The sequence below is a fragment of the Palaemon carinicauda genome, chromosome 1, assembly GCF_036898095.1.
Source record: "Palaemon carinicauda isolate YSFRI2023 chromosome 1, ASM3689809v2, whole genome shotgun sequence".
NCBI lineage: Eukaryota > Metazoa > Arthropoda > Malacostraca > Decapoda > Palaemonidae > Palaemon > Palaemon carinicauda.
In genome coordinates, this window is record NC_090725.1 from 266406345 (window position 1) to 266426019 (window position 19675).

General features: G+C 32.9%; 1 protein-coding gene across 3 annotated transcripts in view; it reads left to right on the forward strand.

The window, feature by feature from the left end:
- The window catches only part of LOC137656033 (uncharacterized), a 215094-nt gene that overhangs the window by 61289 nt on the left and 134130 nt on the right, over positions 1 to 19675 (forward strand). For all 3 annotated transcript variants that reach the window (XM_068390212.1, XM_068390227.1, XM_068390220.1), the window contains exon 2: positions 321 to 816. In XM_068390212.1, the coding sequence (XP_068246313.1) occupies positions 771 to 816 (46 nt within the window). In that variant the 5' untranslated portion in view covers positions 321 to 770. The remainder of the gene's footprint in view (positions 1 to 320; positions 817 to 19675) is intronic.

The following is a 19675-nucleotide window of genomic DNA, read 5'->3' on the forward strand; positions in this document are numbered from 1 at the left end:
TCCGCAGGACAAAGGGGGCTAAGATCATATGACAGATAAAAATTATTAAATAACAATATATAATAAAAACTATTTTTATATTAATAATAATATACATAAAAGAATAAAATTATTGATTATTTGAAATATTTCACTGCTATCATTTGTCGTTGTAAGTTTCGTTGATGCAGAAAGATTGTTTAGTCTAGTTTTAATATATTGATCATACCAGTATGCTATTTTCAGAAAATGAATTTTTTTTTACATATTTTTATGAGAATATATAAGACTTTTTTACGTATGCGTAACGAATAATCAAACTGCGTCCTTTCTTATTGCAGGTCTGATGATCACCTTGGGCAGCAAAGCTTCAAAAATGGAACGAAGATTCTAGGCATCTCTGATAATTGTTATCAAAAGGAAAATCGTAATTTCAATGTGCATAAAATTCATCAGACAATGAAGCTACCCAACCAAATATCAAATGGATTTCTAAGAGATAATATAAACTTTAAGGACACCTTCAAAGTGAAAAAGTTAAATACTGAAAAACTAATTGTGTAAATACTTTTTTTAACCAACCCATGTTAAACAAGATGACTACATGATCTACGAAAGGAAATATAATATATATTATATAAAGTGCACGGCGTAACAAAGAAGAGATGGCTCTCTTTCAAATTATCCTTGAAGGCCCTCGCTGAAAAAAATAAAATAAAAACAGAAGCACATCAGTCTAACGTACGTATCAACTGCCGAGTCTCTTCTAAAGCTACAATATAACATCAACAATGGTGAACGTTGGCCTCATCATCAGTCTCCTTCCACTGTTGCTAAGTAAGTACCACAATTAAAGCTTAAAATGACCAACTGTTACCGTTGTTAGCATCACTTGTCTCTTTCTAACAAATGCGTTTAATCCCTCGCGCTAAACAGATGTTTTTTATGATTATGGGACAGATTTTACCTCGTATACTGGCCACTGGTTGCTCTATTGTTTCAATTATCCTACCATTATCTATTACAGTCTACCATCTTCGGTTTTACTTACCACATCATTATCAATTAAATTTGCTATCAAATATCTGCATGTAATAAATACCTCAAATCTTCCACCATCAAAATCTTGTATCATTCTTCTACCTTTCTTGTTTTTATTTGCCCTTCTAACCTTATTCTACCTAATATTACCTTTCATCTTTTTTTCCAAACACTAGAGCCTTTTCATCAATCTTCATAGAATCATCCTTGATGCCAACTAATACCACCATAAAAAATCATACGCCACTTCGAATTCTATTCATAGTCATATTCCTTATTCTCTATCAAAATATGACGTAAGCCTGGCTTTTCAGTTGCTTTCACTATTACTTCAACCGTGTAGGTATCAAACAGCCCTAGAGACACAATACATTCTAGTATCAGATCCCTTTCTACCTAGAAGGCCTTTCCCCTGAGTTAATAGTCCCAACTCTGCTGAGTCACCGCTATCATATTTTCAGCTCCTGCCTTTGATATGAATCGGCCTTTTTCTGGATGAAGTAACAGTTGGAAGCTTTCAATCTAAAAGTCTCTCTATAAAATATGAGAAATTTAATAAAAACCTATTCTAAATATTTCATTTCCTGTACTATTTTCTTTATGGCATCTCTCGCTACATCAAATGCATCCAGATAAAAAGATGGCAATTATTATTCTTGAAATAAATTCTTGGTGTCTTTTTTTCCTTCCATTAATGAAAATAACAAATATTTAAATAATTTAATATAGACTGAGCACATATTAACGCAAATAATGGTCATAGGTGTATCACACTTCCATAATTTTCATTGTTATTGCTGACACAAAACATCAATAATCATCATAATCTATTATGATGTTAAAAGCAACAATTATCATAAATACAGACTACATTATTACTGATGCAATTAACATGCATCAATCCACAAACGTTATTCCCAACAATAATAAACATGATAAAATACCATAACAACTTACATCATATACTACGCTACCACCACCACCGGTGAAATGCTTTCTAATGCCGAATTTCCCCCAACCCAAAAATTCTAGTCTGAATGCTGCAATATTCCAAGTGTATTCAAGTCTCCTGAATTAGATTTATGAACGAAGAAGTCTTATACAATCATTCAGTTCCCAAAGATTACAACGCAGTTGGTGTAAATTCTCAACATTTATTTAATCTTATTCGTATCAAAAAACTTTTTTATTTGACGATTTCATGCTAAAAACATGCTATTTATCACAAACAAATACATGCCTATTAAATGTTTAAAATAAGTCCTTAGCTACAGCGCACTAGAACATCCAAAGATAACGTTATATATATATATATATATATATATATATATATATATATATATACATATATATATATATATATATATATATATATATATATATATATATATATATATATATATATGTAAAAGAAGAATAAAGCACATACTGTGTTTAGAAATATGGAAGTTTCGGAAAAACAAAAGCAAGGGTTAATGAACTATGGCGGAGGGACACCGCAGAGTTAATACACCGATGGGTCGATAGCTCTCGCAAATACGATTAGTAACATGCTGTGGTCAATGGCTTGATAAATGTTGTTCAACCTAAATAATAACCAGCCGACAGCCCCCTGCCTTCACTTGTAACATCATTAAAGGGAACCAATAATTGCAAAAGCCTTTCTTGCTCATACTCTGACAGCGGAGCATTAATTTTTAACGTATGAACACTTTAGTTTCATTCACATAAATGGGATGACGAATTGATAGAGTACCTGAATATTATCTACTGTATATATGCCCCCAAAATTTTGAAATATATACATTTCATATTAACCCATTTAAATATAAGGTATACAATATCTTTCTAAAAAGCGTCAGAACGTTGTAAAATAAATATAATTAGCAATAAAAATTATTTTGCGAAAAATAAAATCATTTTTTCAAATATCCGTGAGTATTAGATTATTCAATATAAGGCCAATTTATTTTCCACAACATAATTAATCAATCCCACTACCCAACCCCCTCTCCTTGTGGCTACAGGAAGAGCCATATGAAAAATTAGTTTAAAAATTATATGATTAAGGCTGCATATGGCAGGAGTTAAACCTTGTTATAATGAATGTTTACTTTATATTCTTGTAAAAATGGAAAAGATGGCTGCTAGTTCACTTTATAATTATTCTAGATATGGTGCATTACAATCTAGATTCAATAAGCCCCGGAAATCAACAATTAACCTCGTTTATTAATATTGCTCTTCATGATATGAAGCCCATATGGAAAGACCCTTATTCACACCACAGTTCCTGCAAGCATTACGCTATTCTACGAGTCATGAAAAAATAATTATAGTAGATAACAAAAATAGTCAGGGAATCAAGGAAATCATGTCACACTGTAGTTATAAAGAATTAGCAGATGTAAATGTAATATTTTCATATAACAACAATATCTTCTATAAGTTACTGACATGGTGTATGGAATCCAATGCCAGCATTGTGATTCCTTTTACTTAGGCAACAAGAGCAAAGAAATGGGTGTAAAGGGACACCAACTATGTATATAGAGTCAAATCTAGTAGAAAAAACATAATGCCTAATGAAAAATCACATAAAATTCATCGATCTAATAAGATATAATAACGTTATCTCTAAAAATCTCTCTAAATCTGTATTAATACAGATAACAAACGAAAATATTAAATGAATTATTACCCGATATACCTTCAATCGTAATCCACACATTTCCAGTGTATAGAAGAGAAAAACTACAAATTATTAATATTTTGGTTACTATTCTTGGTGCTTCACAGGTTATTATATTACCTGACTTTATACAGAGCAGCTTTGTCTTTTCTGGAGATCCTGCATCAAACGAATTGACCTTTGTATGTATAAGGGATTAAGGGTATATAAACAATGACTTAAATTGGCTTCACTTTCCTTTGTTAGCTGTACTAATACAATGGGCTTCTAGAGACAATGCTATTTCATCTTGTTTTCACTCTACTATAGAACAAATGATTCTATATGGCTTTTCTATGAATTGTACCAATTGATATATATTCTTCTTGCCAGTTCCTTGACACTCAAGGACGTTTTTAAACAATGTTACAAATCTTTACAGGAAAATTCTTTCAAATGTTGTTTTCGTCTGTTGTATGGAAGATTACACTTAAATGAGAAATTTTCAATATGGATTTCATGTTTTCATAGCAGGGAAAATGGGGTAAATAAAAAAATAGCATCTTTAGAAAATTTTTCTTGTTATCATATTTACTACAAAATGTTCAGATAGGTTTCATTCTAGCAGATATCTGATACTTGAGTTAGATAATTCAGTGCCCTGCTATTTTAGCAATGTCCGGTAATATATTATTTGACAGAATTTGGGAATAATAACACGCAATAATTATACTATAATTATAGAAAATACTAATATTTTCAGGTCAGTTTGGTTTCCGGAAAAATAATGATAGTTGGTCAATCCTCTTTTTCTTTTTTACTTTATCATAGTTACCAAATTTGAATTAAAGAATTTCACATCTAATATCTAAGATGAAAAAAGTGCAATGGACTTTATTTTTCCTTTCTGAAAGGGATACATAGTGAAGGTATAATAGCCAAGATGTTACTTACAGACCAAAACTACAGTTGAAGTATTTAGTTAGACTTGAGAACAAGTCATAAAAAATTTATACATTTTTCCATTTAATGTGGACTCGATCTTCAAATTCATGTTACAGTTAATTCCGAAACTTGATTGAATGCTAGTAATAAATCCAATTCGGCAAACTGAGTTTTGAGACGTTCTAAAACTGGTTCCATTCCATAGTTACGTTTGTAAATTAACAACCTAAATCACTAATTACAAATCACAATAACGAGAATTTCATCCCAGATGTCTCATGGTAGGAACGGGTGGCTGTATTCCTTAATTGTCTCTCAGAAATCTTGGGCTCTGCCTATCAGCTAGGAACCTATGCGACCCAATGCGTAATGACTACACTGCCTTTGCCATTTTCAGCTATTTATGAAAATATTTGTCCTAATCCTTAAAAGAGACCAGTTACACATAAAAAAAAAATAGCTGGCACCTTTCTAAAAATGGAATTTCAACACTGACGTGCAAAATGAAATCATTATGCAAATTATGACCTTTATTTTCTTACCGTGTTATGTAGATTAAAATAGCTGATAAAACTTGAAAAAGTACAATTCGCTTGTTGCTATCAAGAGAAATTTAACTGCATATACATGGAGCCTAAAATTCACGAAGAATTATTATATACTCTACGGCTCTGCCGCATACATCTCTCTCTCTCTCTCTCTCTCTCTCTCTCTCTCTCTCTCTCTCTCTCTCTCTCTCACTCTCTCTCTCTCTCTCTCTCTCTCTCTCTCTCTCTCTCTTTATATATATATATATATATATATATATATATATATATATATATATATATATACATACATACATATATATATATAATATAATATAATATAATATATATATATATATATATATATATATATATATATATATATATATATATATAAAGAAGTTTGATACGACGGAACATATTGTTTACTAAAATATTACTTGCATGTACTGAAGCAGTAATAAATTAATCGACAGCTGAAACCAAATGTTTTACAAAAACAGCTACAATTAATACCATAAACAGGATACAGATGAAGAAAATATAAATGTTTTATAGCACTGATCTGATATATCAAATTATGTCTGGGTTTCTTGACTATTTTGCAGCAACATGGATTGATGTTATTCAACGTAGAAGACGAGGAAGGCCATTATCTGATTTAGTAATGCGGAACACTCGAGAGAACCACACAAGGTCTTCCTCGAACTACAAACTCTCTAGACTCTAGAGGGATAGCACAGGGCGTTTGAACACAGAATGACAATCACCTCAACCTTCTATTTGTCGTTTAGTTTCAAAGCTAAGAGAAGAGCAGTCAAATTGGAGTTAGCAATTAAGATGGTAAATTCAGGGGTTGAATTGAGATCATCAAAGGAGTGTCAGATCGTTAATACGTGGCTCATGTTAATATTGAGAAATATGAGGAGTATAAAAAAAATAGATTTTCTGAGATCAGTTGCGCACAATCTTTAAATAACTAAGAACACAGATCTTACTGTAATTTATTCTTTTTTTTCTTTTTTTTTTGTTCCTCAAATAAACATTTTTAATAAAAAATCAAACACAAGGCCTACGTCAATCGTTGAGAAATATAAACAGTTTTCCAGAAATATGTGTATTTATTAATACTTAATAGCATACGGTATACTGCATTTTTAGAATGGCATGGTATTTTTTCTGCAGTAAAATGATAAAGTATTTGACGTTACTATTCCCACTTGGAAATTTTTGACCAATGCCTTTTTATTTCGGCTAAATGACCGTTCAGCTAGAAGTTCGTCGGCCAAATGTCCTCCTGTTAAATGTCTGGCCACGTCTTAATAGAAACATCTCCCCTGAGAGAGTTTACCATATTTGCAATATGTGGTATTTTGATTAAACATATGAAAGTCATTGTCATCTTCGACTCCAAACACCCAGAGATTCGAATGTAGGTTGTAGAGAGGTTAAAGTGAATTCGATATCAATAGTCGATTTGCAACTTGATAATGAGCAGTATACAGTGGTCATGAGGAAAATTAGAAGAGAGCTATCAAATATGATGCTACATGATAAGGACTAAGATTGGTACTCTGATATATTGTTTCCTATTTTAAATAGAGTACTGTACATGAATTCCACCAACCAGGAGCTAGTCACTTTCACTACATATTTGTGCATTTGTGATAACCTCGATGACTGTTTAAATTACCGATTTTCATAATCATTCTAGATATACTTATTACTCCAAACATAAGATCAAGAGGGGAAATATATGAAACTATGAAACACCCTACATTACATATGAAATTCGAACCCATGAACGCTTAGTTAGAGTCAGATTAATCTAACCTAATATGCGAGGGTTTGAAATCTACCATATATTGAAGAACTTTAGTAATTTCCTACTTGGATTCAAAGTTAACTGCGACAAATAGTATCAAAATGGTAAAGAAAAGTTACATTTTTTAATATCAACAATAGAAATATACAAACAAACAAACATACATACATTAAAACATAAATACATGTATGCATATTCAGCACTTATTCTTAAAGCTAAAAAATAAGGGTACGAGAAAATGGTTGTTTCGTGATCTAAATGGTCACTTTTATTCTCTTCACATTTAAAGGAGCTATAAAAACAGTCGGTATGTCGTGTGTTAAAACTTTGACGCGTTGGTTTCCGATATAACGATCCTTCCTAACGGATAAAATTTACAAGTAAATGAATAACTCATGTGCATCTCCTATTTATACCAAGATAGGTTGCTCAAAATAAGCAGCGCTCGTCGCTGATTGGTGGATATTTGGAGCCTCTCGTCACTACTTAATGCAATGCTCCGCTGCTTATCTTCTTGTCTCCGGCAACATGGTCTCGACATCCAGGGTTCCTCTTCTTCTCGGAGAGGAATACGTAATAGAAATGAGTCTGGATGCTCAGACTAACGAGACGGTCATAGTTTTCTTCTTTCGTGATGAGTCTAGTTCAACTCGGAGTTTTCTACTACCAACGTATATTTGGCTAAAGGTTAAATTCTACTTCTTACAATGAAAACTGGATACTACAGTACTTACTTTTTTTTTTTTTTTGCTTTTCCATAATTATAAAGGTGCTGTGCCTTATCTCACTATGAGAATTGCCAATAAATTGGGTTTAATACATACTCTTCTGGGCCATTAAAGGAAGATTATCCTGTAGCAAATGTTTTTCAACACCAATGGTTACTGCCAGAAAGCGCTGTGTGCACCATTTTTTCTTGTTTCACCGCGTTTAGCCTTTTGCCAAAGGACATGAAAAACATAGAAATTTATCAGGCAGTGACAAATGGTTAAACATAAATAGCCACACCAATAAGAGACGACTGCAGTTTATGTTGGGATGCCTACCTGGGTGAAAATATTAAATGTAGGTTGTTATATATTGACCTAATAAGAATGCGAAAGGTAGGCTTCATGAGAAGTATTGCGAAGATAGAAAGTTTTCCATAAGTGTATATATGCGTGCGATATACATATATACGGACTTATATATATATATATATATATATATATATATATATATATATATATATATATACACATACTTTATACAAACACATATATATGTATATATATATGTATATATATAAATAAATATATATATATATATATATATATATATATATATATATATATATATATCTTCTCGGCCACGCTCGGTGGCAAGGCGTATAACTACTTTACTCAGTTTCTCCCAGTCCCTCGAGTAGGAGGGAGAGAAAGTAGCCATATCCTAACGAGAGGGGCTTTAGGTAGGAAACGGGGAGAGGTGGGAAGGGTTGAACCTGTGTGCACGAGTGCAAATCTATATATATATATATATATATATATATATATATATATATATATATATATATATATATATATTTATATATATATATATTTATATATATATATATATATATATATATATATATATATATAAATATATGTGTGTATACATATACTTAGCAACAATTTGGCAGGTCAGGTACCCTACATGTACACTAACATTATTTATATATATATATATATATATATATATATATATATATATATATATATATATATATATATAATGTCCGTTTGCGTACATTAAATCAATTACTAAAACTTTGGAAGTCCCTGCAAGAGCAGAAAGGTTAAGGTTATCAAGGTAAATGGAATCCTGGATGCAGGAGTAATGAATGAGGGAAGAATCGAAAGGTCTCTGTCATACAGGTATTAGAAAGAAAATATAAACGATAATGCCAAGATAAGAAAAGAAGTCAATGAATATATGATGCAAGGAAGGTAGTAGGGTATGTCCAATAGATTGGAAAGAGACTTGAACTGTTTTGGATATTACTTTAAAAATATGTGGACGAATTGTTGAGCACATGCTCTATTGTGAATAGGAAGTGTCGATGTTAAAAGAACGCAGCTTTTCAACTGAACTGTCTTTGTAGTATATGAAGTGTATAAAGGTAATCGTGCATGAAATGTCAAAATACATTGCAGTAGTGATAAAACAGTTTTATTATTATTATTATTATTATTAATAGCCAAGCTACAACCCTAGTTGGAAAAGCAAGATGCTATAAGCCCAAGGGCTCCAATAGGGAAAATAGCCCAGTGAGGAAAGGAAATAAGGAAACAAATAAATGATGAGAACAAATTAACATTAAATCATCCTAAAAACAGTAACAACGTCAAAAAAGATATGCCATATATAAACAATTAACAACGTCAAAAACAGATATGTCATACATAAACTATAAAAAGACTAATGTCAGCCTGGTCAACATAAAAACATTTGCTCCAACTTTGAACTTTTGAAGTTCTACTGATTCAACTACCCGATTAGGAAAATCATTCCAGAACTTGGTAACAGCTGGAATAAAACTTTTAGAATACTGTGTAGTATTGAGCCTCATGATGGAGAAGTCCTAGCCATTAGAATTAACTGCCTGCCTAGTATTACGAACAGGATAGAATTGTCCAGGGAGATCTGAATGTAAAGGATGGTTAGAGTTATGACAAATCTTATGCAACATGCATAAAGAACTAATTGAACGACGGTGCCAAAGATTAATATCTAGATCAGGAATAATAAATCTAATAGACCGTAAGTTTCTGTCCAACAAATTAAGATGAGAATCAGCAGCTGAACACCAGACAGGAGAACAATTCTCAAAACAAGGTAGAATGAAATAAAGCACTTCTGCAGAATAGATTGATCACCGAAAATCTTAAAATACTTTCTCAATAAGCCAATTTTTTGTGCAATTGAAGAAGACACAGACCTAATGTGTTTCTCAAAAGTAAATTTGCTGTCAAGAATCACACCTAAAATTTTAAGTCATACAAATTTAAAGAAACATTATCAATACTGAGATCCGGATGTTGAGGAGCCACTGTCCTTGACCTACTTACAATCATACTTTGAGTTTTGTTATGATTCAACTTCATACCCCATAATTTGCACCATGCACTAATTTAGTGGAAGTGAAAGAACAGACCGGAGTATTTTAAAGTGGCCATTCATAATGTAGAATAGATGATGATAATTAAATCAAACATATCTATAACTTAGCAGTCAAGGGGGTGGTAAGTGGAAAGGAAGGGCTAAAAAAGGTATGGGTAGATGGGGTGAAAGATCTATTGGAAAGAAAGGCATCAATATCAAGAAAAGCGTGAGAATACATAATAATAATAATAATAATAATAATAATACCAATAATAATAATAATAATAATAAGAAGAAGAAGAAGAAGAAGAAGAAGAAGAAGAAGAAGAAGAAGAAGAAGAAGAAGAAGAAGAAGAAGAAGAAGAAGAAGAAGAAGAAGAAGAAGTGTGTTTAACGTCCAGCCGGTGACCCTTCTATCAAAAATGAGGAAATCTTATTACTGAATAAGGGCTAATTCCCGATGCATAAGTTGACTCTCCCGGGGCTGAAAGCATATACCAGTCCCCCTATTTTACAATAAATGGAAGTACCCAGGAATACTGAAAAAATATAAAAAAGAAATCCTGTGTTCATATATGGGAATCTGCGTCATCTGTTGGGTCTGTGTTTCCAGGAATATCCTACACAAGCGTAAAATACCTGATTAAAGGACAACAAACTAGTTTACTAACGTATTCTGTACTACTATCCAGCTATAAGTTAATTCTCTCTCTCTCTCTCTCTCTCTCTCTCTCTCTCTCTCTCTCTCTCTCTCTCTCTCTCTCTCTCTCTCAAATAAAACCAATCTATACATATGACTGAATCGCGGGCCATTTCTTGGCAAAAGTATATATATATATATATATATATATATATATATATATATATATATATATATATATAAATATATATAAATACATATATATATATATATATATATATATATATATATATGTATAAATCCTTTCTGAGTGGGGATACCTTAACGTGGTGAAAGGATTTGCGTATCACCATGATCAGCAAAGATGTACTAGTCAGGCCCACCCATAATAGGTTAGTTTTCTGTGAGCAATCAGATGAAAATCTCACACCATCACCCACCAGCAGTGGCCAACGTGGTTATGAAAACTGGCCAAATTCCAGACATGTATTGACAGACAGATCTGAGGTCTTCGTCCTGCAGTGAACTCGAAACGGCTGTATTTGCTGTTTATATATATATATATATATATATATATATATATATATATATATATATATATATATATATATATATATATATATACATATATATATATATTTAGTTCATTATGTACAGTATGTTGCATAAGATTTTTCATAACTCTTGACCATCCTTTACTTTCAGATCTCCTTGGACAATTTTATCCTGTTCGTAATACTAGGCAGGCAGTTAATTCTAATAGTCAGGCCTTCTCCATCATGAGGCTCAATACTACACAGTATTCTAGAAGTTTTATTCCAGCTGTCACCAAGTTCTGGAATGATCTTCCTAATCGGGTAGTTGAATCAGTAAAACTTCAAAAGTTCAAAGTTGGAGCAAATGTTTTTATGTTGACCAGTCTGACATGAGTCTTTTTATAGTTTATATATGACATATCTGTTTTTGACGTTGTTAATAGTTTATATAGGCCATATCTGTTTTGACGTTACTGTTTTTAGAATGATTTATTGTTAATTTATTTCCATCATTTATTTATTTCCTTATTTCCTTTCCTCACTAAGCTATTTTTCCCTATTGGAGTCCTTGGGCTTATAGCATCTTGCTCTTCCAACTACAACCAATAATAATAATAATAACAATAATATATATATATACATACATACATATATATATATATATATATATATATATATATATATATATATATATATATATATGTGTGTATATTACAGTCAGAGAGTTATAGCTATCAATTACAGTAGTTTTTATCATTACTATTCAGACTACGCTTTTAAGTAGTGATAGATTTAAAGAGTATTTACATAACAGGCTATTGCAATGCACCATCATCAATTCTCTCTCTCTCTCTCTCTCTCTCTCTCTCTCTCTCTCTCTCTCTCTCTCTCTCTCTCTCTCTCTCTCTCTCTCTCTCTCTCTCTCAGTTTTGTATCTGTGTGCCGGTGAGTGATTACACTTTTGAGACCCTATAAATATCATGATTTAACGCGGATAACAAAAGGCTATCGAGTGCAATATAGCTACAAGTTTTCGTGAATAGTCAGTGATTAGTTTGAGGTCGGAGAAGTGGGATAAAACGTCGGCATAGAATAGTTATCTTGTGAATTACTAAAAATCTAATCAAGATGGCTATGTACAACACGGGCAAGGCTTGGAGAGACATCGCTGGACTCAGCAAAAATAAATTCCATGAGTTGGCGAAACAGGAGCTCGACCGTCTGATAACAGAGGTCACTAGTAACGTCAACCAATGTGACGGAAAAATATTCGCAGACATATTGAAACAATATGATCCAATAAACTGGAGCAAATCTGCGGAAAACATCAGCAAAATAATAGAAGAAATTCCAAAGAAAATCCAAGTGTTAAAGAGACTTATAAAGAAAGTCTACATCAATCAACACATTCCATCAAAGAACAATAAAAAGTCCAATATGGTGAATATGCTGATTGATGCAATGGGAAAAAGAATGCCAAAATGGTGTAATACATGTAAGATATGGTATTCCATTAATAATCCTCAACAATTGATTAGAAAATGTGATGCCTGTCATGTCCCAACACATCCCACATGTGCTGAAATACAGCAAAAAATAAAAAATAAAGACACAAAGGTATTCTGCTCAACATGCTTAGTCTGGATAGAAAATATAATTAAGTCGAGACTAAATCTGCAAATAGTTGAAGATAAAGAAGAGGAAGAAGAAGAAACAGAAGAAGAAGAAGAAGAAGAAAAAGAAGAAGAAGAGAACAATGAACAGGATATGTGTAAGGATGCAGAAGAAATCATTGATATAACCTATGATGCCATCCAACAACATACTTATGAAGAAATAAATTACCAGATGGAAACAAATAATAGACCCAAGAGACTCTACCCGGACCTACATAATTTTAGGGAAGAGCAAGAACAAGAAAAAATAGAAAAGAAGGATATAGTCTGCAATATGCTGAAAAGAGGGAATTGCAGATTTGGCGAAAGATGCTACTACAAGCATCCAAAGATATGCCATAATTATGAAATATATGGTAAATGTGCGTATTTAGACGGATATGGAGACGAATGCAGAGATCTCCATCCAAAAATATGCAAAAACCTAAAAGAAGGAAAAGGATGCATTTACAACAAAAAATGTCGATATATGCATCCTGCAACCATGAATGAAAGTAAGAAAACTCAGCAAACTGAAAAGAAAAATGAAAGCAAAAAAGAAACAAAAAAAGAAACAAAAAAGCAGGCCGTGTATATACCGCGCTTTGAACCAAGAGCCCCAAGATATGAGGCCTTTCAACCCAAACCTGCACATTTAGAGCCCAACTACAAAGAATGCATCTATAATGCCAGGGGTTGGTGCAGATATGGGGACAGTTGCAGGTATACACACACAAATAAATATGAAGGCGAAAGAGCAAATATAATAGAAAAGTTGGATTTTTTAATGGCAGAATTCCGGGAAATGAAGAAAAGAACATCATATCAGAACAGGAAGGAAGCATGGGAGAATCCATATTATTACCAATATTAAATAATGGGGATGAAACACAAACCATAATAGTAATGAATGCACAGGGTTTAGTCACGAGTAACTCTAAAAGGAAAATAGAGTTTTTAGAAGAACTAACCCAAATTGAAAAAATAGATATATTAAATATAAGTGAAACATGGTATTCCCAAGAGACTGGCAGTGATGACCAGATAAAGGGTTTCCAAACTTATAGATCAGACAGAAAAAATAGAAATCAAGGGGGAACCGCAATATATGGAAGAGACATAAATCAAGGAAAAGTATGTGAAAAATACAGCAACACAGAATGTGAATTGATTGCGGTAGAATTTGAATTTGAAAAACTAATGAATATTGTAGTTTACAGACCCCCAAACACTAAGGAGTTTGACATAATAATAGAAAAAATAGATGATATATGTAGAAACCATAAAGACTGGAATATACTCCTATCCGGAGATTTTAACTTTCCTTTCGTGGATTGGAAAGAACGGATAGAAGAAAGTGGTTGTATGTATACATATAAAAAAGATAGTAATAGTAGCGCAGAAGATAAGAGGCAATTTGAAAAGCTTCAAGATATGCTATTAGAACATAATATGCAACAAATAAACCACATTCCAACAAGAAAGGAAAATGTCCTAGATCTAGTATTTGTGAATGAGGTGAATTATGTTAAAGAAATAATAGTGTATAACACGGGAATTTCAGACCACAATGTCATAGAATTGATAGTTCATTCCAAAGCAAGTGATCACAGAATTAATAAAAGCACAAAACTTTGGGAAGGATATGGAAAATATAACTTTTACAATAAGAATATAAAATGGTCAGAAATAAATGAAGAACTGAATAAAGAATGGAAAAATGTATTTATAAGTGATAATATACAGGTAAATACGGATATACTGTACAAAATACTGGAGAAAATTGTTGAAAAATATGTACCGAAAAAAAACAATAAACAAAAGACGTGCATACCAAGAGACAGAAGGATCTTATTTCAGAAAATTAAAAAGTGGAAGAAAAATCTTGCAAAAGAAAAAAATGTGTGGAAAATGAGGGAAATAAAATGTAAGATAGAAAATGCAGAACAAAAGATTATACAGTCGAAAGAAAATGAAAAAAGGGACTTAGAAGAAAGGACACTTCAAAATATAAAAAGAAACCCCAAAGTACTTTACTCCTATGCAAAAAAGATGAATAAAAGGAGAATAGAAATAGGCCCTCTAAGAATTGAAGGACGGCTAACGAATGAAAAAAAGGAAATATGCAACATATTAGCAGAAAAATATAAGAGTGAGTTCACGCCAAGAATTGCTAATGAGAATAATGAAACAGAAATGAGAGAAGAAAATGTTGAATATCTAACGGATATAGATATTAATGAAGCAGATATTGTCACGGCTATAAACGAAATTAAAAATGGATCGGCAGCCGGACCAGATGGAGTTCCAGCGATTTTGTTAAAAAAAACTGCAAACACTATCGCGAAGCTACTTGCAATACTGCTAAGACAGAGTATAGATATGAGCGAGATATATGTTAAACATAAATTAGCTTATATAACCCCTATCTTCAAAAGTGGATCAAGACTAGAGGCAAGCAATTATAGACCTGTTAGTCTAACATCACATATTATGAAAGTGTATGAGAGGGTAATAAAAAAGAAAATAATGAACCATTTGGTCAAAAATAATTTGTTTAATATGGGTCAACACGGTTTCGTACCTGGAAAAAGTACACAGACCCAACTGATAGCTCACTATGAAAACATATACAATAATATGATAAATGAAAAAGACACAGATGTGATCTATCTAGATTTTGCAAAAGCCTTTGACAAGGTAGACCATAACATATTGGAGAAAAAAATGAGAAAGCATAATATTGTGGGAAAGATAGGAAAATGGGTAAAAGAATTCCTGCAAAACAGAAAACAGATAGTGGTTGCAAATGACGAGAAATCAGATGAAGCCCAGGTAATATCTGGTGTGCCCCAAGGTACGGTATTAGCTGCACTGCTGTTTGTTATTATGATCTCAGACATAGACTGTGATGTTGAAAACTCCGTAGTGAGAAGTTTCGCCGATGACACAAGAATAAGTAGAGAAATTACTTGTGATGAAGATAGGAACTCACTACAAAGAGATCTAAACAAAATATATGAATGGGCGGAGATAAATAGGATGGTATTTAACTCCGATAAATTCGAATCAATAAATTATGGAAAAAGAGAAGGAATGGTGTATGCATACATGGGACCTAATAATGAGACAATCACAAACAAGGAAGCAATTAAAGACCTTGGTGTAATTTTAAATAGGAATATGTTATGCAACGACCAAATAGCAACACTGTTGGCTAAATGTAAAGCAAAAATGGGAATGTTATTCAGACACTTTAAAACAAGAAAAGCTGAACACATGATTATGCTTTACAAAACTTATGTGCGTAGTACACTCGAGTACTGCAATGTGATATGGTACCCCACACTACCAAAAGGATATTGCGCAAATAGAGAGTGTACAAAGGTCCTATACTGCTAGAATAGAAGAAGTTAAGGACCTTGATTACTGGGAAAGACTGAAATTTTTTAAAACTATACAGTCTAGAAAGGAGAAGAGAACGCTACATGATAATACAAGCATGGAAGCAAATAGAAGGAATTGCTGAAAACATCATGGAGCTTAAAGTATCAGAAAGAGCAAGCCGAGGTAGATTAATAGTGCCAAAAAGCATTCCAGGTAAACTGAGAAAGGCGCACAGGACATTAATCCACTACGCACCAGCATCGATAATGCACCGACTATTTAATGTGCTGCCAGCTCATCTAAGAAACATATCAGGAGTGAGCGTAGATGCGTTTAAAAATCAGCTCGATAAATACCTAAGATGCATCCCAGACCATCCAAGACTGGAAGATGCAAAATACACCAGAAGATGTATTAGCAACTCTCTGGTGGATATACGAGGTGCCTCACACTGAGGGACCTGGGGGAACCCAAACAAAAAATAAGGCAATAAGGCTCTCTCTCTCTCTCTCTCTCTCTCTCTCTCTCTCTCTCTCTCTCTCTCTCTCTCTCTCTCTCTCTCTTACTTTCAAATGAACACAAATTATCCAATAAGTTTATAAACTCATGGGATACCCTGAAAACATTTATATACTTTGCATTACACATAATAGACCGTTGTTATTAGTAACCAATCTATCGTCAACATTAATATGCACGAACTCCATACCATATCAAAATTTAATCTCCTCATGCATTTCAATCACGAATCATACCAATGCTGATAGTATCTGGTCCCTCAGCAGCAAAATCATATTAATTTTGACACCATATGTACAACCATCATATAAAGCAAGAGAAAGGATTTCAAGACCAGCAAATTAACACAGCATTTTCTATAGTTCTCGCGTTTGATTGAAACCAGTATAGATAGCTTCATTCTTCTATATACCCTTATATTACGATTTCACTATTGTATCTCATGCCACGATTAATCTCAGCTCTAGTTTTGCACAAAAAGTTTTTGTTTATTATCACTAAAATCAACAATCACTGTTGGCTATGACGTCAGTACCCACTATCCTTGTCAGACAAAAGGATGAGATTCTACAACAATTAATCATCATGTCACTGAAACCACCAGTGTTTTTGTGTTAAAAATGCCTCTAAAATTAACAAACGTAAGCCATTATTTTTTTGACAAAGAATTGCGGTTCCTGTTGATGACATACAGTAAGTTGCTATGGTTTCCATAAACCAATCTTTGATTGCATTCTTTCAAGAACTGATAAACTGTATAATCTTTCTTTGTTAAGGACACCAACGTTCTCATCAGGTGATTGGATTTAAGAATGCGCAGGGATGTCCTTGGACATCGTCATTTTTATCACTCGCTCATAGTATAGGTCTCTCTATCGCTATGGCTGTCCATCGAGTCGATGACGACTACTGCTTCCTTAAATGATAACTATGGTGATGATGATTATGTTAGTGTTGCCGTCACTGATGCCATTGTGTATGGCTGTGCAGACCAATCCTGGAACCACAGACTACCGCTCATCTGGCAGGTCCAGTTGAGGTTCAGAACTACCTATTGTTTAGTATCGTTGTCTGACGTATCATGAGCTGATGTATGACTTTGTAATCTCACGTCATGTGTCCACATTGCATTTATTTCATCTAGATCCATTGTTCAGTGGGTAATTTCCACTTGGTAAGGTAGAAGAGAAGGACACCTCAAAATAAAACTATTGTTTTCTAGACTTAGATAGTGCCATAGCCACTGTACAATGGTCCTCCACTGTCTTGGGGTAGAGTTCTCTTGCTTGAAGATACACTCAGGTACACTTTTCTATGTTTCCTTATTACCTTTCCTCACTGGGCCATATTCCTTTTTGGAGCCCTTAGGGTTATAAAATCCTGTTCTTTCGAACTAGGGTTGCAGTTTAGCTAATAATAATAATAATAATAATAATAATAATAATAATAATCAGCATTAGTCCTTTGATTGGGTTACATATTGCTGTACCAATTACTTAAAAGAAATTCCGTTTGCAGCTTACCTACAAGTTCCCATGAAGGGTAAAATTATCTGATAGTTCACCTAAAATCGGTAAAAATAATGCAATTTAGTTTCCAGTTCTTCAATGTCTCGCTGGCTCGGATTTCCTTCAGTTCGAGTATAACCGATTGTCAATCACTTTTCCATGGCACATCTTCATTAATCTGTTATCGATATTTTCCTTGAATACTTCTATCGCAAGATCATGTTTTTGTCAGTGATTGGCATCATGATGTCAAAGTTAACTAAAATCAAAGCGTCCCATGTTCTCTCTCCTGCAGTTAATATTACTGAAGCTTTGCGTTTGAGGAATGTCATATCTAGTACTAAATTTCCAAGCAACGATATTACATTTCCAATTAGTACAGTTCAAGCATGGGCTACAGTTTTCTGAAAAAGGCATAGGTCCTATAAGCATGGCGATCTAATTCATAAACATATTTACAAATTAGTCAAATATATATAAATTGCGCAGAGTAAGGATGACGCCCATTCATATGAAATGGTAGGACCCATGAGAAAACAGAAAGACTTTTCATATTATTATTAGTGGCTTGATTTAACCTGAATAAGGTTGTCCCAAGCCTAGCAATCCAGTTTCTGTGTTCTCAACCTTCATTTGGAATGGAGAAGTGCATCTTTAATATGTTGGCAATGACTTATCCTACAGCACCTGTGACGACATTTTCTAAACACACTTTAGTAAATATTTCTTTTTTTTTTTTAAATGTTTGGTTTAGTTTGATTGCTCATTTCCCCTTCTCTTAAATTTTCTAATGAGGTTTCTTGGAAAAGGTAACGACTTTTCATTCTGCACGAGATTCAAGTGTTTGCTTTTAGGTGCTGATAATATAATTCCATTGAATTGATTTCATGTTTTCCGTTTTTCAGTACTATTTCATTCCTTGACTTATTTTTATGGCTTCTTATTCAGTTTAATTTGTGGATTTTACTTCTTTGTGTTCTAAATTATAAACCTATTCGTTTCTTGGGCTCCAATAATCGTTAGAGCTTCTAAGAACACAATGTTAATATTTCTATAAACCGTTAGTAAAGCTGCAAGGGGATCAATCTTTCTTTAAAATATAGTGTTATTCACTTGGGTAATTAACGTTTTTTCCCGAGGCTCTAAATTGTCATTCTTTGCGGCTGGTTACACTTACAGCTGACCACAGTCTTCACTTCACTTTCAGACACTCTATAAGGGTTGTAGTTTTGATATAATTGATTGGTTGGACAAGATAATTCTAACCAATCAGTGATCAGGAAACTTTTCCGAGCTAAAAGGACACCGTTGCGAGT